The sequence below is a fragment of the Tachyglossus aculeatus genome, chromosome 6 (genome assembly GCF_015852505.1).
Source record: "Tachyglossus aculeatus isolate mTacAcu1 chromosome 6, mTacAcu1.pri, whole genome shotgun sequence".
NCBI lineage: Eukaryota > Metazoa > Chordata > Mammalia > Monotremata > Tachyglossidae > Tachyglossus > Tachyglossus aculeatus.
The window spans coordinates 40,470,854-40,491,444 of record NC_052071.1 but is presented as its reverse complement, the minus strand read 5'-3'; the positions used below and the strand labels follow the sequence as shown (position 1 = coordinate 40,491,444).

Here is a 20,591-nt window from a genome sequence, read left to right as displayed (position 1 = left end):
GAGCCTCCTGGAAAAGCGTGAGCAGTGCACAGACAGCAATGCACAATACACTAGAGGGTAGGGCCATATGAGGGATGCGTGGGGATTTGACCCGTCTGGCAAATAGCCAGTCAACTTGACCCGGGCCCATCCCACAACCAAGGTCTGCCTAGGTGACCCGACTCACATGTGATATGGAACTTAGATTCTAAACTAAGCTAGGGAGATTTTATCCAACATCACTATCACCTGCCTTTTCCTCACCATCCAAACTGCTACTTTGTCGATCCAAGCACTTATTATGTTCTGCCTTGACCATGTCACCTTCACGCTGACCTTTCTGACTCTTGTCTCTCCCCACTTAAGGCCGCACTTCATTCTGCTGCCCCAATCATTTATCTAAATAATCTTTCAGGTCATGTCTTCCCCACCACAAAAAAAAAAAAAACAACTACAACCCTCCAGTGGTTATCCATCCACCTCCACATCAATCAGGCACTTCTTATCATCAGCTTTAAAGCACTCAATCAGCTCACCCCTTCCTATCTTACCTCACTGATTTCCTTCTACAACCCAGCCCTCACAGGTCACTTCTCCAGTGCCAGTCTATTGACTGTACCTCAATCTCACCTATCTCAAAGCTGACCCTTTATCCTCCTCCTCCCTCTGACCTGAAACTCCCTCTCTCTTCATATGCTTCAGACCACCACTCTCCCCCACCTTCAAAGCCTTATTAAAATCACACCTCCTCCAAGAGGCCTTCCTCAACAAAGCCCTCATTTCCCCTTCTCTCTCTCCCTTCTGTGTCACCTACACACTCGGATCTGAACTCTTGATATTCACCCTACCCTCAGTTCCTCTGCACTTGTATGTACATATCCATAATTTATTTTAATGTCTGTTTCTTCCTCTAGAATGTAAGCTCCTGAACGTGTCTACCAAATCTATTGAAATGTACTCTCCCAAGCCCTTAGTACAGTGCTGTGCACACAGTCAGTGTTCAGTAAATACCACTGATGGATTGATTGCTCCTCTCACCATCTCCATATTTGAATAGCAGATGGCTGGCCTAGTGGATAGAGCATGGGCCTGGGAATCAGAAGGTCATGGGTTCTAATCCCGGCTCTGCCACTTGTCTGCTGTGTGACTTTGGACAAGTCACTTCACTTCTCTGTGCCTCAGCTTCCCCATCAGCAAAAATGGGGATTAAGACTGCGAGTCCCATGTGGCACACTGACTGTGTCCAACCTGATTACCTTGTATCTACCCCAACACTTAGAACAGTGCTTGACACATAGTAAGCACTTAACAAATACATTGTTACCTGGGGATTCTTTCCTGGTTAAAATCTTCTGTCACTCACTGAAGTGTCCCAGCCAGGGGGGGGGGGTTTGGGTCAACTATGGGGTCCCTGGAGCTCGTGGGGAGCCATGGATCTGGAATCATTCCTGCCAAAGCAGCATTAACTGCTTTTAGGATAGAGGAACAGGATAACCACCACAGTATATCCAAACCAACTGCAAGGAATTCCATTCTAAATTGGACGTTTACTGTGCTTTCTTGTTACAGCCTTTTTCACCCAGTCTCCAATACAGCGATCATTTCCCCTTAAATTAACACTCGTTTTATTACCTCAGTACAAATTCACATACGATCTATGCCCTTCTCTTCAACTGCCATCTGTTTTCTTAGTCTCCTTTCCTCCTCAGCACCACAACCCCTTTTCTCAGGTTGAAGGGAAGATGTTGAAGTCCCTGACTCTCTGCTGCTTCTCTGGCTACATTTGCCTTCTCCTGGGAGTGGGAAGTGGATTAGTTCCACAGTGTGGCTGTTATAAAGCCACAGATTCAAAACGAGCGTTGCAGGCCCATGAGGGAAGAGATTCAGGTGGACCTGGCTTCTACTTTAGGCAAGCCACTTAACTTCTCTGTGCCTCAGTTACCTCACCTGTAAAATGTGGATTAAGACTGTGAGCCCCACGTGGGACAACCTGATCACCTTGTAGCCTCCCCAGCGCTTAGAACAGTGCTTTGCACATAGTAAGCGCTTCACAAATGCCATCATTATTATTATTAATCCAGGCTCTGCCACGTGTCTGCTGGGCGACTTTGAGCAAGTCACTTCACTTCTCTGTGCCTCAGTTACCTCATCTGTAAAATGGGGATTAAAGCTGTGAGTCCCGCGTGGGACATGGACTGTGTCCAACCTATGATCTTGTATCTACCCCAGCGCTTAGAACAGTTATTGGTACTTAGTAAGCGTTTAACAGGTACCATTACTATTATGGTTATTATTAATAATAACAAATACTTTAAAAGGGAGTGAATTACAGCTCCGGAAAAGCAGACGGTGGGGTAACTGTCCGTGGTCCTGAACCCCCGGTCTTGTCACCTCACTCGGGATTTAACGTGCTCCCGGTTTTGGAGCTATGTGATGGGCATAATAATAGTAATAATGATGATGGCATTTGTTAAGCATTTACTATGTGCCGAGCACTGTTCTAAACTCTGGGGTAGATACAAGGTAATCAGGTTGTCCCTCGTGGGCCTCACAGTCTTAATCCCCATTTTACAGATGAGGTAACTGAGGCACAGAGAAGTCAAGTAACTTGCCCAAGGTCACACAGCAGACAAGTAACGGAGCTGGGATTAGAACCCATGACCTCTGACTCCCAAGCCTGTTCTGTTTCCACTATGCTCGCTGCCTTACGGACAGAAGCAACAATTTTTGAAGACACAGAAATGGTCACGCTCACCAGTGAGCTGGCTGATCTTGCCATGGAAGGCCCTGATTGCTTCGTAGCAAGGGGAGTGAGGAATAATAATAATAATAATAATGATAATTGTAGTATTTATTTAAGTGCTTACTATGTGCCAGACACTGTACTAAGCGCTGGGGTAGATACAAAGTAATTGGGCTGGGCACAGTCCCTGTCCCACATAGGGCTCAAAGTCTTAATCCCCAATTTACAGATGAGTTAGTTAACTGAGGCACAGAGAATAGAAATGACTTGCCTAAGGTGGAAGGGTCTCTGAGATGGAAAATTGCTTTTCACTTGCACTCCTGTCACTAGCACCCATGTATATCTGTGTATAACAGACATGTAGATACCTATATGTCTATATATCTATTATGCACAGTGATAAACACATATATCTATCCACATATATGTATGTATCACTCTATTTGGTTATTGAACTTCTAGTTGTCAATATTTTGATAATAGCCTCTCCTGCTGGAGTGCACACGCCTTATAACAGCGCTTAGAATAGTGCTTTGCACATAGTAAACGCTTAATAAATGCCATCATAATAATTATATGCATAAAACTAATGTCTCTTGGTTATTCCCAAGCACATAGCGCAGAGCAGTACACTGAATGGGTGTTCAATCAATGCTACTGCTGCTACAACTACTATTACTACTATTACTATTGTTATTGTTTTATCGGACTTTCCCAAACGCTTAGTACAGTCCTCTGCATACAGTAAGCGCTCAAAAGTGTGAATGACTGAATGAAAGAAGTCTGAGGGGCTCCGGCTTGCAGGAGGATAGTCTCTGTTACAAAGACCGATTCATTCATTCCTTCATTCAATCACATTTATTGAGCGTCTGCTATGGGCAGAACACTGTACTAAGCGCTTAGAGGAGTACAGTGCGAGCTTACAGGCTGGCGGGGGAGGGGGGTCGCCTGCCTGATGTCCTTACCCTCTGATGTAGCCCTCCTCTGCTACATCAGCTTGGCCTGAGTATTCCCCTAGGCTATAAACCTGCTCTGGGCAGGGAATGTGTCTGCTATTTCCGTTGCATTGTACTCTCTCAAGCGCTTAGTAGGGTGCTCTGCACATAGTAAGCACTCAGGAAATACCATTGATTGATTGATTGATTGATTAATTGATTTGGAGACTCTCAGCTCAGGGACCGTGAAGGCCTAGGGTATTTCATGTGGCATCCATTCTTTCAAGCTAGAAAATAAGGAGGAAAGAGGGGCTTGTGAGTCTGTGAGAGAGTAAGGTCGGCCTTGACTGGGGGCCTAGGGGTCCCAGGTAGAGACCCACGGGGTGGCTGCACAACTTCACTACTAGATGGTGCAACCTCAGCTAGTTTGCAGTTTGGACAGTTTGGGGGTCCTTGTGCGAGTTAGGCTTCTCCATCAATTGACACCCCACCTCCCCAAACCCATTCCTCCCCGAGAGCCTCTCAGACCCCTTGGTCTAGGACCCCTCCTGCTTCTACTAAACTCTTTCCCACTCGGGAAAAACTCCTTTCAATTATCCCTGTAAAAAAAAAAAATCAGTCTTGGTTGCTGCTAAAGATACATCCACGTGAACTCAAACCATCCACACATATGCACCGATTCACAATCTCCTGCCTATTCATTCATTCATTCAATCGTTTTTATTGAGCACTTACTGTGTGCAAAGCACTGTACCAAACGCTTGGGAGAGTACACTGTGCACATACACATGGACATTTATACCCAATCACTGATACAAAATACCCATAGACATATGCACATGTCCTACCACACATGTACATGCACATTCCACATACGTGCATATGCATACACAAAAGTGAAAGAAAAGAACAGTAAGGTTTAGGAGATCAGAAGGAAGAGGATATAAATCCAGTGCATGGGTTGCTAGTTAAATGGAGAGAATGGGAGAGGATTATTAGACGGGGTTGGGGAGAGAGTGATGGGGGAAGAAAAAATGTGGAGTGGGTGTAAGGAGCAATGAAAGACTGGTCAGTTGCATGGATGGTGAACTACGAAGTGATCTTCAGGTACTGGTGTTTCACAGTCGAGTGAATTGGCTGCCTCAGTCGTTTTTTGGTGAGCTCTTAACCATATCAAGTTAAATGGAAGAAGGTCCCCTGTCATGCTAAGCAACATTGGGGAGAGAGTGATGGGGGAAGAAAAAATGTGGAGTGGGTGTAAGAGGAGCAATGAAAGACTGGTCAGTTGCATGGATGATGAACTACGAAGTGATCTTCAGGTACTGGTGTTTCACAGTCGAGTGAATTGGCTGCCTCAGTCGTTTTTTGGTGAGCTCTTAACCATATCAAGTTAAATGGAAGAAGGTCCCCTGTCATGCTAAGCAACACTGGGGAGAGAGTGATGGGGGAAGAAAAAATGTGGAGTGGGTGTAAGAGGAGCAATGAAAGACTGATCAATTGCATGGATGGTGAACTACGAAGTGATCTTCAGGTACTGGTGTTTCACAGTCGAGTGAATTGGCTGCCTCAGTCGTTTTTTGGTGAGCTCTTACTTAACCATATCAAGTTAAAAGGAAGAAGGCCCCCTGTCATGCTAAGCAACATCACCCAGTGAATATAGCACGGACTTGGGAGTCAGAAAGACCTGAGTTCTAATCCCGGGTCCACCACTTATCTGTTGCGAGACCTTGGGTAGGTCACTTCACTTCTCTGTGCCTCAGTTCCCTCATCTGTAAAACAGGGATTAAGACTGTGAGCCCCACGTGGGACAGAGACAGTGTTCAACGTGATTAGCTTGTATCTACCTCAATGGTACAGTGCTTGGCACATAGTCGGCACTTAATAAATACCACAATCATTATTATTTTAACATTAAGGGAGCACTTTCGATGGGCTGATTATGGCTAGGATGGCCATTTCGACTGCTAACAGTGAAAGGGGTACAATTGGTGGTGTGGACTGTGGAGGGAATGCATCAGGCAGAAACTCCTCACCCTGGGCTTCAAGGCTGTCCATCACCTCGCCCCCTCCTACCTCACTTCCCTTCTCTCCTTCTCCAGCCCAGCCCGCACCCTCCGCTCCTCTGCCGCTAATCTCCTCACCGTTAGGCCTCGTTCTCGCCTGTCCCGCCATCGACCCCCGGCCCACGTCCCCCCGGGCCTGGAATGCCCTCCCTCTGCCCATCCGCCAAGCTAGCTCTCTTCCTCCCTTCAAGGCCCTACTGAGAGCTCATCTCCTCCAGGAGGCCTTCCCAGACTGAGCCCCTTCCTTCCTCTCCCCCTCGTCCCCCTCTCCATACCCCCATCTTACCTCCTTCCCTTCCCCACAGCACCTGTATATATGTATATATGTTTGTACATATATATTACTCTATTTATTTATTTTACTTGTACATATCTATTCTATTTATTTTATTTTGTTAATATGTTTGGTTTTGTTCTCTGTCTCCCCCTTCTAGACTGTGAGCCCACTGTTGGGTAGGGACTGTCTCTATATGTTGCCAACTTGTACTTCCCAAGCGCTTAGTACAGTGTTCTGCACACAGTAAGCGTTCAATAAATACGATTGATTGATTGATATACAGGTGCTGTGGGGAGGGGAAGGAGGTGAGGGGGATGGGAAGGGGGAGAGGAAGGAGGGGGCTTAGTCTGGGAAGGCCTCCTGGAGGAGGTGAGCTCTCAGTAGGGCTTTGAGCCCACTGTTGGTTAGGGACTGTCTCTATATGTTGTCAGCTTGTACTTCCCAAGCGCTTAGTACAGTGCTCAGCACACAGTAAGTGCTCAATAAATACGATTGATTGATTAATTGATTCTCTGATTTACATTAGCTTAGCCCCCCACCTTTGGGGAAGCTGTGTGCCTCTGAGCAACTTGGACAGGTTCAGGATGTGGATCCAGGGAGGTGGAGCTGAGGTCTCCAACCCCCTGGATGGTCCCCAGGGGTTTCTAGTTTGGCTTCTCAGCCCTCAGTTTCAGCCGTGTGGAAACACCAGTGGATGAGGTGAAGTGACCAGGGCAGCCTTCCCTCCTACCTAGACTGTGGGGCGGGGACTGTGTCCAACCTGATAATCTTGTATCTACCCCAGCGCTTAGAACAGTATTTGACACATAGTAAGCGCTTAACAAGTACCATAAAAGAAACAAAAAACAATCAAAACGGATGACAGCCTCAGAGGCCACGAGGAAAGGGGATTTGGGGTGGCAGGGAGGAAGTGTGTGCAGTCTCCGGGGCCCTGCCTCTCCTTCCTTATAAATAGCTAATAATAATTATGATATTTAACAAGCACTTACTAAGTGCCAGGCACTACTAAGCGCTGCGGTGAATACATGACTAGAGAAGCAGTGTGGCTTAGTGGAAAGAACATGGGCTTGGGAGTCAAAGGTCATGGGTTCTAATTCTGGCTCCGCCACTTGTCAGCTGTGTGACTTTGGGCAAGTCGCCTAACTTCTCTGTGCCTCAGTTACCTCATCTGTAAAACGGGAATTAAGACTGATAACCTTGTGTCTATCCCAGCGCCCAGAACAGTGCCCAGCACATAGTAAGCACTTAACAAAGACCATTATTATTATTATAGACCATTATATTTAGTATATTTAATATATTATATTTACAGTCCATATATATTAATATATTATATTATATTATTATAGATTATTATTATTATTATTAGTATTATTATTGTTATTATTATTATCTTTTAGACTGTGAGCCCACTGTTGGGTAGGGACTGTCTCTATATGTTGCCAACTTGTACTTCCCAAGCGCTTAGTACAGTGCTCTGCTCAAAGCGCTCAATAAATACGATTGATTGATTATTATTACAAACAAATAGGGTTGGACACAGCCCCTGCCCCACGTGGGGCTCACAGTCTCAGTCCCTGTTTTACAGATGAGGTAACTGAGGCCCAGAGAAGTGAAGCGACTTCAGCAGACACCGCAGACGTGTGTGCTCCCAAGGATTTAAGCACAGAGTAAGCGCTTAACAAATACCAGAATCATCATCAGCATTAGACTTCCCTTCTCCTTCTAGGCTGTTTTCCATTCTGTCAGCAGAGGGCAAGAGCAGTCCAGAAAAGGCAAAATAATCCTATTCCAGACACCCGTTGCTGTAAACATGGTATTGTCTCCCTGCTCTACCCGGGCTTCCGTTCATTCATTCAGTCGTATTTATTGAGCGCTTACTGTGTGCAGAGCACTGTACTAAACGCTTGGGAAGTACAAGTTGGCAACATACAGAGACGGTCCCTACCCAACAACGGGCTCACAGTCTAGAAGGGGGAGACGGACAACAAAGCAAAACATATTAACAAAATTAAATAAATAGAATAGTAAATATGTACAAGGAAAATAGAGTAATAAGTCTGTACAAACATATATACAGTGGTAGCGGGCAAAGGGTAGCAGGGGGGCCTCGTCTCATTTAACGTGGGACTGAAAGTCGGTGCGTTTGGCGGATGGAGTGGAAGTGGGTGGCCATTTTCTGGAAATGCCCGTTTTGTCTCGCTCTTCAGCACTTTGGGAGAAGCCATAAAGAGAGAAAATAGATAAATCCTCACACTCTCCTGTGACGCTTGCATATTGCATATCAGCCTTCCCAGACTGAGCCCCCTCCTTCCTCTCCCCCTCATCCCCCCTCCATCCCCCGTCTTACCTCCTTCCCTTTCCCACAGCACCTGTATATATGTATATATGTTTGTACATATTTATTACTCTATTTATTTATTGATTTTACTTGTACATATCTATTCTATTTTATTTTGTTAATATGTTTGGTTTTGTTCTCTGTCTCCCCCTTCTAGACTGTGAGCCCACTGTTGGGTAGGGACTGTCTCTATATGTTGCCAACTTGTACTTCCCAAGTGCTTAGTACAGTGCTCTGCACACAGTAAGCGTTCAATAAATACGCTTGATTGATTGATTGATATACAGGTGCTGTGGGGAGGGGAAGGAGGTGAGGGGGATGGGAAGGGGGAGAGGAAGGAGGGGGCTTAGTCTGGGAAGGCCTCCTGGAGGAGGTGAGCTCTCAGTAGGGCTTTGAAGGGAGGAAGAGAGCTAGCTTGGCGGATGTGCTGGGGGCGGGGGGGGGCATTCCAGGCCAGGGGGAGGACTTGGGCCGGGGGTCGATGGCGGGACAGGCGAGAACAAGGCACAGTGCAGAGGTGAGCGGCAGAGGAACGGAGGGTGCGGGCTGGACTGGAGAAGGAAAGAAGGGAGGTGAGGTAGGAGGGGGTGAGCTGATGGACAGCCTTGAAGCCGAGAGTGAGGAGTTTTTGCCTGATGCATAGGTTGACTGGTAGCCACTGGAGATTTTTGAGGAGGGGAGTAACATGTCCAGAGTGTTTCTGCACAAAGATGATCCGGACAGCAGCGTGAAGTATAGACTGAAGTGGGGAGATACAGGAGGATGGGAGATCAGAGAGGAGGCTGATGCAGTAATCCAGTCGGGATAGGATGAGAGATTGAACCAGCAGGGTAGCGGTTTGGATGGAGAGGAAAGGACGGATCTTGGCGATGTTGCAGAGGGGAGACCAGCAGGTTTGGTGATGGATTGGATGTGAGGGGTGAACAAGAGACCAGAGTCAAGGATGACACCAAGGTTACGGGCTTGTGAGACTGGAAGGATGGTAGTGCCGTCAACAGTGATGGGAAAGTCAGGGAGAGGGCAGGGTTTGGGAGGGAAGATAAGGAGTTCAGTCTTGGACATATTGAGTTTTAGATGGCGGGCAGACATCCAGATGGAGATCAATCAATCAATCATATTTATTGAGCGCTTACTGTTTGCAGAGCACTGTACTAAGCACTTGGGAAGTACAAGTTGGCAACATATAGAGACAGTCCCTACCCAACAGTGGGCTCACAGTCTAGAAGGGGGAGACAGAGAACAAAACCCAAACATACTAACAAAATAAAATAAATAGAATAGATATGTACAAGTAAAATAAATAAATAGAGTAATAAATATGTACAAATATATATACATATATACAGATGCTGTGGGGAAGGGAAGGAGGTAAGATGGGGGGTATGGAGAGAGGGACGAGGGGGAGAGGAAGGAAGGGGCTCAGTCTGGGAAGGCCTCCTGGAGGAGGTGAGCTCTCCGTAGGGCCTTGAAGGGAGGAAGAGAGCTAGCTTGGCGGATGGGCAGAGGGAGGGTATTCCAGGCCCAGGGGATGACATGGGCCGGGGGTCGATGGCGGGACAGGCAAGAATGAGGCACGGTGAGGAGATTAGTGGCAGAGGAGCAGAGGGTACGGGCTGGGCTGGACAAGGAGAGAAGGGAGATGAGGTAGAAGGGGGCGAGGTGATGGACAGCCTTGAAGCCGAGGGTGAGGAGTTTCTGCCTGATACGCAGATTGATTGGTAGCCACTGGAGATTTTTGAGGATGTCTTCCACTGTCTCATCTCCAAGCCCCCATCCTGTCCCCCCTCTATGCTTCTTGGAGTCCTGAAAATGGAACAGGAAAGCTCCCAGAAGTCCAGGTCTGCGAGATCCAGGGTTCTCTAACTCCCACCCATCTCAGAGCTGAGCCCCAGGAGGGCACGACGCCCCCTCACTCGCCCCCTTGCCATCCTCAGCACAGACATCCTAGGCTATTGGGCAGGACCGGAGGGTGGGCACAGCTGGAACTGTTGCTAGCCTTATGATGTGTGGCCTGGGAATGTGTCTGTTTATTGTTATATTGTACTCTCCCAAGTGCTTAGTACAGTGCCTTGCACACAGTAAACACTCAATAAATACGATTGAATGAATGAATGAATTAATTAATTATGATGCCTTTTGCATTATCTGGAGTGTTGGGTTTTGACAGCATCAAAATGGAAGCTGAGAGGTTCCTTAACAAATGTTCTTTACAGAGAACAAACTTGAATCCCTAGCTGCCCTTTTTTCCAGTACTGGAATTTCAATTTTTTCTTCACATGGATGTTTTTCTACATTTATTACATTCGACTACAGTGTAAGGCCCTCTTTGTCTCAAGTTAATAATTAACAGTATTTGCCTTACCTGCAGCTACTCCCTAGCCACTCACCCTCCCAGCTCCAGGCACACTGAGAGATAATAATAATAATGATGGCGTTTATTGAGTGCTTACTATGTGCAAAGCACTGTTCTACGCGCTGGGGAGGTTACAAGGTGATCAGGTTGTCCCACCGCGGGCTCCAGCCTTAATCCCCATTTTACAGATGAGGTCACTGAGGCCCAGAGAAGTGAAGTGACTTGCCCAAAGTCACACAGCTGACAATTGGCAGAACTGGGATTTGAACCCATGACCTCAGACTCCCAAGCCCGGGCTCTTTTCACTGAGCCACGCTGCTTCTGCAGAGCCATGTACAACCAGACCAGGGATCGTGTCTACTTAATCAATCAATCAATCGTATTTATTGAGCGCTTACTGTGTGCAGAGCACTGTACTAAGCGCTTGGGAAGTACAAGTTGGCAACATATAGAGACAGTCCCTACCCGACAGTGGGCTCACAGTCTTAAAGAGAGTACTTAACTCTCTTATACTCTCCCAACCCCTAATACCATGTTCTGTGTCCAGAAGATGTTGCAATAAAGACCACTGAAGGGTGGATAGGACCCCCTCAACGTAATAATAATGATAATAATGGTATTTGTTAAGTACTTATTCAGTGCCAGGCTCTCTACTAAGCGCTGGGGTGAATAAAAGCAAATCAGGTTGGACAAAGTCCCTGTCCCTCACTGGGCTCACAGTCTCAATCTCCATTTTACCGATGAGGTAACTGAGGCACAGAGAAGTGAAGTGATTTGCCCAAGGTCACACAGCAGACAAGTGGCGAGCCAGGATCAGAACCCAGGACCTCCTGATTCCCAGGCCCAAGCTCTAGCTCCAGAGCAGGTCCGAATGGATTGAGTCCTCGAAACCACCCTTCCTCTGATTTCACCTGGTTGCGCTCTCTGGATCACGCCTATGTAATGGATTTGGTAGTTGTGCCCGGACCGTTCCCTCTGCTGATATACCTCCAGGACCCGCTTGTGATTGGCAAAGCCCTGGTTCCTTCCTCAGAATACAGAAGACTGTCGCACTGGGGTAATTACAAGTCCCCACACTGTTTACTTAATCTCCCAGGCTAAGCTGGGCCACAGGAAGTCCACAGGAAGTCCACAGGGAATGGTCAGTACCCTGAACGCCCTCTTCCCCCTCCCCGTGCTCTGGTCTTCACTCCCTGGAGCCTCTGAAACTTGGAGGGGCCCCCATCTCTCTCCCCACCCCTGCAGTTCCTTCTCCTTTTGCTGACCCATGAAATGCATCCCACAAGAACGCACCCACACAAACACACACACACAAAGTACACACGTACACCCCCCCACATACACCCCGATGCTGATTCTGCTGGTTTGGAGGAGTTCACTTTGGAGCATGGCCTTTCTGGTGCCCAATCTCCTAAGTCTCTGCCACACTCCTTGTCCGAGACTGCTACAGAAAAGAGAGAGAAGGGCTCCACTAGGGCCAGCCAGAACTGTGGATGCTGTGCTGAGGAGGGGCTGCCATGATCCGCTCTTCCCCCATCCTCCCTCCACCAAAGAGGATTGCCCTTACCAACTCCAGAGCCAGGGGTCGGGGACCCGGGTGCTGAGAACCGTACCTTGGGTACCCTGAGAAGCACTGTGGCCTAATGGATAGAGCGTTGACCTGAGAGTTGGAAGGACTTGCTTTTACATGAATCACTTAATTTAACTATCCCTCCATTCCCTCATTTGTAAAGTGGAGAAAAAATACCTGTTCCCCCTCCTTCTTAGACTTTGAGCCCCAAGTGAGTCATGGACTGGGCTCACAGTCTGATTATATAACAATAATAATGGCACTTATTAAGCACTTACTATTTGCAAGGCACTGTTCTAAGTGCTGGGGAAGTTACAAGATGATCAGGTTGTCCCACGTGGGGTTCCCAGTCTTAATATCCCTTTTACAGATGAGGTAACTGAGGCCGAGAGAAGTGAAGTGACTCATCTAAAGTCACATGGCTGACAAGTGGTGGAGTCGGAACTTGAACCCATGACCTTTGACTCCAAAGCCCAGGCTCTTTCCACTGAGCCACGCTGCTTCTCTGCCATGCTGCTTCTCTGTCTACACTAGGATTTAGCATATAGTAAGTGAAAAGCACTGTGGCCTAGTGGAAAGAGCACGGTTCTGAGAGTCAGAGGACCTGGGTTTTAATCCTATCTCCACCACTTGTCTGCTGTGACTTCGGGCAAGTCACTTCACTTCTCTGGGCCTCAGTTACCTTATCTGTAAAATGGGGATTAAAATTGTGAGCTCTATGTGGGGCGGGAATTGTATCCAACCAGATTATCTTGTATCTACCCCAGTGTTTAGTATAATGCTTGGCAAGAGTTCAGCAAAAAAAGTGCTTAATAAACACCATCAGTATTATGGACTGTGTGCTCTACTGTTGGGATGTGTGTGTGTGTGTGTGTGTGTGTGTGTGTGTGTGTGTGTGTGTGTGTTTTGCTGAGTCAGTTCCTGCTGAGTGAGGAATTGGTTTCCTCTTGCTTTTCCAGAAGTTCAGTTTTCCACCCAAGCCTCAGGAGTTGGGATCTGTTCCCCAAGGCTCCCAAGGATGGGAGTTGGCTCTGAAGTACTCAATAAATACGATTGATTGACTGACCCCAGGTCCCGAGATGCCTGGACACTGAAAAGACTGTGGCTGCTTAGGCTTCGGGAGGCCAGGAATAGGGCTGTGAGGAGCCCGAGGACCATCCTTGCTCGGCGGACATGGGCTGCTCTGCTCTCTTGCAGGAGAAGCAGTGTGGCCTAGTGGAAAGAGCCCACTTTCTTTTAGATATGAGGGAACTGAGGCACAGAGAAGTTAAGTGACTTGCCCAAAGTCACACAGCTGACGAGTGGCGCGCGCACACACACGCACGCACACACACACACACACACACACACACACACACACACACACACACACACACACTCTTCCCAACAGTAGAGCACACAGTCCATAATAGTGATGGTGTTTATTAAGCACTTTTTTTTGCTAAACTCTTGCTATGTGCCAGGCATTATACTAAACACTGGGGTAGATACAAGATAATCTGGTTGGATACAATTCCCGCCCCACATAGAGCTCAAGAAAGTCTCTTTTAGACTGTGATCCCACTGTTGGGTAGGGACTGTCTCTATATGTTGCCAATTTGTACTTCCCAAGTGCTTAGTACAGTGCTCTGCACACAGTAAGCACTCAATAAATATGATTGATGATGATGATGATGAAAGAGCACGGGCTTGGGAGTCAGGGGTCGTGGGCTCTAATCCCATCTCTGCCACTTGTCAGCTGTGTGACTTTGGGCAAGTCACTTAGCTTCTCTGTGCCTCAGTTACCTCATCTGTACAATGGGGATTAAGACTGTGAGCCCCACGTGGGACAAGCTGATTACCTTTCATCTACCCCAGTGCTTAGAACTGTGTTTGGCACATAGTGAGAGCTTAACAAATGCCATCGTGGCTCAGTGAAAAGAGCACGGGCTTTGGAGTCAGAGGTCAGGGGTTCAAATCCCGGCTCCGCCACTTGTCAGCTGTGTGACTTTGGGCAAGTCACTTCTCTGTGCCTCAGTTCCCTCATATGTAAAATGGGGATTAACACTGTGAGCCCCACGTGGGACAACCTGATCAACTTGTATCCCCCCAGTGCTTACAACAGTGCTTTGCACATAGTAAGTGCTTAACAAATACCATTATTATTATTATTACTATCACTGTCATGGCATGGCTTGCTGCTTTCCCTGTAGTTTCTTCTTCTTGTGTTGTTTCTTCCTGAATTTACCTGGTTATTTCTTTCCTAGTATGTCTGTCCTCCTCCCACCGGGTAGACTGTTAGCCCCCCTTAGTTAGGGAATGTTTGTGTATTAGTGTCCCTATACTTCTTCCCAGTGCTTAATGATGATGGAATTTACCACTGGGCGTGATGAACCAGTCTCAGTCAGGAGGCTTGATTTGAGCAAGAATGGTTTGTGCAGAGCCTCTTGTGCTCTTTCACACACACCGTCTGGGTGGGCTGGAGGGAATAAGTTTGGTTATTATCCAGGGCCTCGGATTCCTGGCTTCTGGGACTGGATAGAGAGAGTTGAGAGGGAAGGGAAGAGTAGAGGCTCGTCAATCAGTCAATCAAAGGTATTTATTGAGCACGTACTGTGCACAAAGCCCTGCTCTAAGTATTTGGCAGAGTACAGCAGAGATATTAAACGTGTTCCCTGCCCACAGTGAGCTGTCAGGAGACATTTGGCAAAGGAGGGCCCACCCTAGCAGGTGCTGCAGACCCAGGCCTTGGTTTTTGTTTTGTTTTTTAAGTGCTTGTTATGTGCCAGACACTGTTCTAAGCACTGGCATGCGATGGCCCAGTAGCACACCCCTGCTTGTCCCCTGGGCCCAGATCCAGGGTGATGTGATGGCCCAGCCTGGTTAGAACTGTTCAGCTCCCAAAGCTGCCCAGAGTGGGTCCAGCTGGATTTTGACTTTTAAGTGAATCCACTAAGGTTAATAAGCAGATCCCCGCCCCCACCAGTCAAGGACTCCACCAGGAATATTTTACTGAGTTATAAACCCCTTCACCACATCTTCACTTTCACCACTCTAAGTTTACTCCCCTCAACAAGAAAAAAACCCTTAACAGATGCTTGTCACCACTCAAGAAGCAGCATGGCCTAGTGGATAGAGAATGAGCCTGGGAATCAGAAGGATCTGCGTTCTAATCCTGGCTCCTCCACTTGTCTGCTGTGTGGCCACTGGTAAGTCACTTTACTTCTCTGTGCCTCAGTTACCTCATCTGTAAAATGGGAATGAAGACTGTGAGCCTCATGTGGGTCAGGGTCTTGTCCAACCTGATTAACTTGTAGACTCCAGACTGTAAGCTTGTTGTGGGCAGGGAATGTGTCTATTGTTATATTGTGCGCTCCCAAGCACTTAGTACAGTGCTCTGCGCACAGTAAGCGCTCAATAAATATGACTGATTGAATTCTATTTACCTACTGCCTGGCACAAATATCAAAAGAACCCCAAAAACCAACAAACACTCTGATCCTAAAACTCCCACCTAACCTCTCAGCTTCCTCGTGGGTATTTTAATCCTACAGGGCTGGACTTTTTCCTCTTCCGAAGGCCCAGGTGATCAGCTTTATACTCTGCTTTCTTTGTTCCTCCAGCTGACTGGAATCTCTCTCTCTCGCTCTCCCAGAACAAATAGCCAGACAGATAATCCTCAGCTCACATACCTAACCCCCCTTTACCTGATGATGATGATGGCATTTGTTAAGTACTTACTATGTGCCAAGCGCTGTTCTAAGTGCTGGGGTAGATACAGGGTAATCAGGTTGTCCCACGTGGGGCTCAAATCCTCATTTTACAGATGAGGTAACTAAGGCACAGAGAAGTTAAGTGATTTGCCCAAAGTCACAGAGCTGACAAGTGGCGAACCCACGACCTCTGACTCTCAAGCCCGTGCTCTTTCCACTAAGCCACACTGCTTCTCTGACACCTGACACCTCTCTTAGCAGGGATGAGACACCCCCCCCCCATCCCCCCCATCTTACCTCCTTCCCTTCCCCACAGCACCTGTATATATGTTTGTACATATTTATTACTCTATTTATTTTACTTGTACATATCTATTCTATTTATTTTATTTTGTTAGTATGTTTGGTTTTGTTCTCTGTCTCCCCCTTTTAGACTGTGAGCCCACTGTTGGGTAGGGACTGTCTCTATATGTTGCCAACTTGTACTTCCCAAGCGCGTAGTACAGTGCTCTGCACACAGTAAGCGCTCAATAAATACAATTGATTGCTTGATTCTCTGTGACCTTAACTCTTGGCCTTTGATACTTAGTGGAAGACTGAACCCTATGTTCTCTGCCCCATGGCCAGTGGGTGTAACCCAAGTGGGTGAACTGTCTAATCACTGTCTCTTGCAGAGTACTCTGCAATGTCTCTTGGAAGCTCCTGCCGGTTGGTACTGTCTCCCATTCCCCTACTGCTGGGTGATCCCAGCGGCACTGCTGTGTCCCTGCTCCCTGCCTGGAGTCTTTTCCACCCTTCTTCTGTGATTGGGAGGTACTTGGCTCCTTTCACCCCATCTCTCCATTTCCTTCCATTTTGCTGATGGGGTGAAACTCAGCTCCAAGCCCAGTTCCTCCTCTAAAATGCTGAATCTTTTCTTCTATTCAAGTCTCGGTGTCCCAAGGCCAATCCGGTGCCACTGACGTCACGCTGCGACTTTCCATAAAAGCGGCAGTGGTCACCCCACTGCTCAACTCTGGACTCAGGACATCTTCTAGGAGGTCAGGGAGAGGCTGACAACTTGTTGGTCTCCACAGGACGGCAGTGAGTGTGTTCCACGTGGGGGTAAGTGGAAATGCTTTAGCCAGGGGTTTGGAGCAGGGGATAATAATAATAATGGCATTTATTAAGCGCTTACTATGTGCAAAGCACTGTTCTAAGCGCTGGGGAGGTTACAAGGTGATCAGGTTGTCCCACGGGGGGCTCACAGTCTTAATCCCCATTTTACAGGTGAGGTAACTGAGGCCCAGAGAAGTTAAGTGACTTGCCCAAAGTCACACAGCTGACAATTGGCAGGGCCTGCTGATTCAGTTCAATTCGATCACATATATTAGGTGCTTACTGTGTGCAGAGCACTGTACTTGGCACTTGGGAGAGTGCAATACAACAACCTATGCTCTGATCTTTAACCTAATGTATGTATGTCATTGTCTGCATATCTGACCCAATTAGACTGTAAGCCCTTCGGGGGGGCCCTGCCTTTAACTTGTTTTGTATGTCCCAGGTGCAGGAGGTAGGCCCTCTAGGCATATTGTTGATGATGAAAAGATAGCAATATCAAAGTGGCCTAAGGTTGAAATGAAGAGGGTGTCTAGCCAGAAAAGCTGAGCACCAGCTTTTATTTACTAAATTGGAATGATCCAGGACAGTGATGAGCGGGAAAGGACACACAGCAACCAGTGTGGACCTGGGCCCTAAACAGGGTTCCCCTCAGATGGAGGAAACCAAACCCCAACATCCTCCACATTTGATCCTTGCACCATACCAGAACAGGGGATATCTGCCACGGGCCCTATGGTACCAAAATTACGATTACACCTGGTGCTGGCAGGCAGGGGATACCGGGAAGAAATGGGATTACTACTCTCTGAAGAACAGGCTGGAATACAAGGATGAGATGAAAGTAGGTCAAAGTAGGGGTAAACATATTTACAGGAGCCCTGAAGATGACTGCTAGTGAGGTGTGGATAGATCAGGGAATGCTTTTTGGAGGAGGTGGCTTTATAGAAAGGCTTTGAAGATGGGGAGTGGGTGCAGCTTGGTAGGTTTGGTGGGGAAGGGGTTCTATGTGGGGAGAAAGGGCTCTATGTGGGGAGAAGGGGCTACATTCACTCTGTTTCCGAGGTCGATTGCTTCTTCCCTTTCCCCAAACATTGTTCAGGTATCCATTCCTCACCTCACCACCTAATCCCTTGGCTGGGTGGCTTCCCCTCTCTGAGGGTCTCCTGATGCCTAGATCAGTCAGTCATTCAGGCATTCAGAAGCCAGGGACTGGGGTGGGGGAATCCCTGGTACTTCATGGATTTTTTTCATCCGTTAGCTCCCAGTAACCAATCTTGGGATTTGTTTTCTTCCAGAGAAGATGGTGGCCCTTCCTGGAACTCTCCCGACTCTGCTCCTGCTCTGGGCCTCCGTGTCCACCCAAGTCTCCTCCATCTCCTTGCACCATACCAGCACAGGAGGTATCTGCCATGGGCCCTGTGGGTACCAAAATTACGATTATACCTGGTGCTGGCAGATCGGGAATTCCGGGAGGAAATGGGATTACTGCTCTTTGAAGAACGGGCTGGAATACAAGGGTCGCCACTGTGCGTCGCCTTGCGACTCCTGGGGCGAAAAGTACCGATTCTGCTACTTACAGGATGGTTCCTGGGGCTACTGTGGGCTGATCACCGAGGAGGTGCACCTCGAGTTCTCCCTGAACCACCAGATCTGCACCTCCGCCTGTCGCATGAGCGGTGGCAACTTCAAGTGCGACACGGCCCAGGGCCACGAGGCTTGCACCCCCTTCGCCGACATGACCAGCTCCGGCCTCCCCTGCCACCCCAACTTCCGCTGCAGCCGTTACGGCACCACGGAGCTGCGCTGCCACACTGACAGCCACGGGGAGGGCTGGGGCTTCTGCGGGTCTAGGAAAGACACCTTCTGCTCCTGGAAGGTAGGGGAGTCACCCAAGAACTGCACCCTCGGCTACCTGGACGGGAAGGATCGAGTCGCCTTCCACAGGGAGGTGCAGGAGGATCTGAAGAAACCGGACAGCGAGCAGTTCCAGGAAGCCGTGCGCCTCATAGACAGCATCAATTCGTCCGCCTTCCTCCCAGCCAACGAGGAGGCCGCCTTGGTGCAGTTTCAGCAGGTGGACGAAGCCAGTTGCAATGGCCTCGACTACACCAAGCTGGAGTTGCAGGTGGACAGGCTCTCCAACCCCAAAACCATCGCCCGGGTGATCTTCCCCGGGCAGCTGAATGAGGTTGGCTTCCTCCGTCTGGCCCTCTATGCCAGCCTTCACAGCGCCTTCTACAAACCCGGCTATGCTGTCCTCCTGTCCCTCTGGGAGAACCAGGACTGTCCCTCCTTCTTCTAGCGGGGGACCCCGCCCATCCCTCCTGCCCCCACGATCCGTCTCAGCCATCCCAGGGCAAGGGGATGCTACTCCTCCAGGCCTCCCGCAGCTGAGCCTCGGCCCCAGATCCTCTAGCTCCTCCTCTCTCTTGCCTCTGGCCCTCTCTCCTCCTTTTCCAGGCCCGAAAGCCCGCTCCAGCCAGGAACCTACCCCCATCTGCCCTACGGGAGGAATCTCGATGGGGGATTGGGTGGGGGGACAGTTTCTCTTCAGGGCCAGATGACTGTCCCTTCGTGATTGCTTGTAACCTTCTCGTCCTCACAACAATTACGTTCATGCCACCATGCGTTTATGTGGCCTTTTTTGTTTCCAGAGCATGCTCATACTCACCTCTCACAGCCACCCTGAGTGAAGTAGGAAAGTCGGGAGGGGGTGGGTTTCAGATGATGCCCAAGGTTTCAAGTTTCATAACAGATCAGGAGAAAGTGTTCCAACAGCAACCAGGACCCCCGCCCCCCGCCACACCCATCAGGCCTTCATTGTCCAAGGAACCCTCCGTTAGTGAGGAATCTAGATACAACCCCAAATAATAATAATATAATAATAATGGCATTTGTCAAGTGCTTACTATGTGCAGAGCACTGTTCTAAGCGCTGGGGGGGAGATACAAGGTGATCAAGTTGTCCCACTTGGGGCTCACAGTCGTAATCCCCATTTTACAGATGAGGTCACTGAGGCTCAGAGAAGTGAAGTGACTTGCCCAAGGTCACAAAGCAGACATGTGGCGGAGTCGGGATTCAAACCCATGACCTCTGACTCCAAAGCCCGTGCTCTTTCCACTGAGCCACGCTGCTTCTCTGCAAATGACCCATCATCAGCAAGCTAGAGTAGAGGGGCAGGACTTATGCCAGATTCTTGCACCCCCCAGGCACCTGGAGCATGTCACAGTGGATAGCAGCGTGGCTTAGTGGAAAGAGCCCGGGCTTTGGAGTCAGAGGTCAGGGGTTCAAATCCTGGTTCCTCCAATTGTCAGCTGTGTGACTTTGGGCAAGTCACTTCACTTCTCTGGTCCTCAGTTCCCTCATCTGTAAAATGGGGATTAAGACTGTGAGCGCCCCGTGGGACAACCTGATCACCTTGTAACCTCCCCAGCTCTTAGAGCAGTGCTTTGCACATAGTAAGCGCCTAATAAATGCCATTATTATTATTATAGAGCACAGGCCCGGGAGTCAGAAGGACATGGGTTCTAATCCCCA

At 48.5% G+C, this 20,591-nt stretch overlaps 1 protein-coding gene across 1 annotated transcript in view; it reads left to right on the top strand.

Annotated features, from left to right (window-relative positions):
* Positions 1 to 19,681, top strand: part of LOC119930087 — an 84,909-nt gene extending 65,228 nt beyond the window's left edge. The window contains exons 2-3 of the mRNA XM_038748544.1: positions 16,882 to 17,057; positions 18,350 to 19,681. Of these exons, the coding sequence (XP_038604472.1) occupies positions 18,355 to 19,356 (1,002 nt within the window). The 5' untranslated portion in view covers positions 16,882 to 17,057; positions 18,350 to 18,354 and the 3' untranslated portion in view covers positions 19,357 to 19,681. The remainder of the gene's footprint in view (positions 1 to 16,881; positions 17,058 to 18,349) is intronic.
* The last annotated feature ends 910 nt before the right edge of the window (positions 19,682 to 20,591 follow it).